At 31.5% G+C, this 381-nt stretch overlaps 1 protein-coding gene across 2 annotated transcripts in view; it reads left to right on the top strand.

The window, feature by feature from the left end:
- The window catches only part of LOC119585023 (acyl-CoA dehydrogenase family member 11-like), a 9396-nt gene that overhangs the window by 2905 nt on the left and 6110 nt on the right, over nucleotides 1–381 (top strand). For both annotated transcript variants that reach the window (XM_037933640.1, XM_037933641.1), the window contains exon 6: nucleotides 198–297. In XM_037933640.1, the coding sequence (XP_037789568.1) occupies nucleotides 198–297 (100 nt within the window). The remainder of the gene's footprint in view (nucleotides 1–197; nucleotides 298–381) is intronic.

A 381-nucleotide genomic window follows, 5' to 3' on the forward strand; every position in this document is an offset into this window, starting at 1 on the left:
CAGCCGTAGAAATGTAACTCAGTGTCAACCTTTTTGTTTTCCATTTTTATTATAGCAGCAATAGATATGAAAATCTATGTGTGATTCTACTCTAGTGCTCCAAAATAGATTATTTTACACTTATTGTAAATTGATTGTAAGTACAATAAGAAATCAGGATACAACTTAATATGGTAAATTTTTTCTTCTTAATTTAGACTACTGGCTCTCATCACATGAAGAAGGCCTACCAGCATCTAACCTCACGTGACCCAAGCAAGTTTTGGACCTCGGGTCAGTGGATGACTGAAAAAAGAGGTAAGGGATGTATATGTGTATATATTGTTGTGTATTAATTTTTCTTGATATTTCTGCTTAGTATTATTATTTTTTTACAATTTA

The sequence above is a fragment of the Penaeus monodon genome, chromosome 19 (assembly GCF_015228065.2).
Source record: "Penaeus monodon isolate SGIC_2016 chromosome 19, NSTDA_Pmon_1, whole genome shotgun sequence".
NCBI classification, from domain to species: domain Eukaryota; kingdom Metazoa; phylum Arthropoda; class Malacostraca; order Decapoda; family Penaeidae; genus Penaeus; species Penaeus monodon.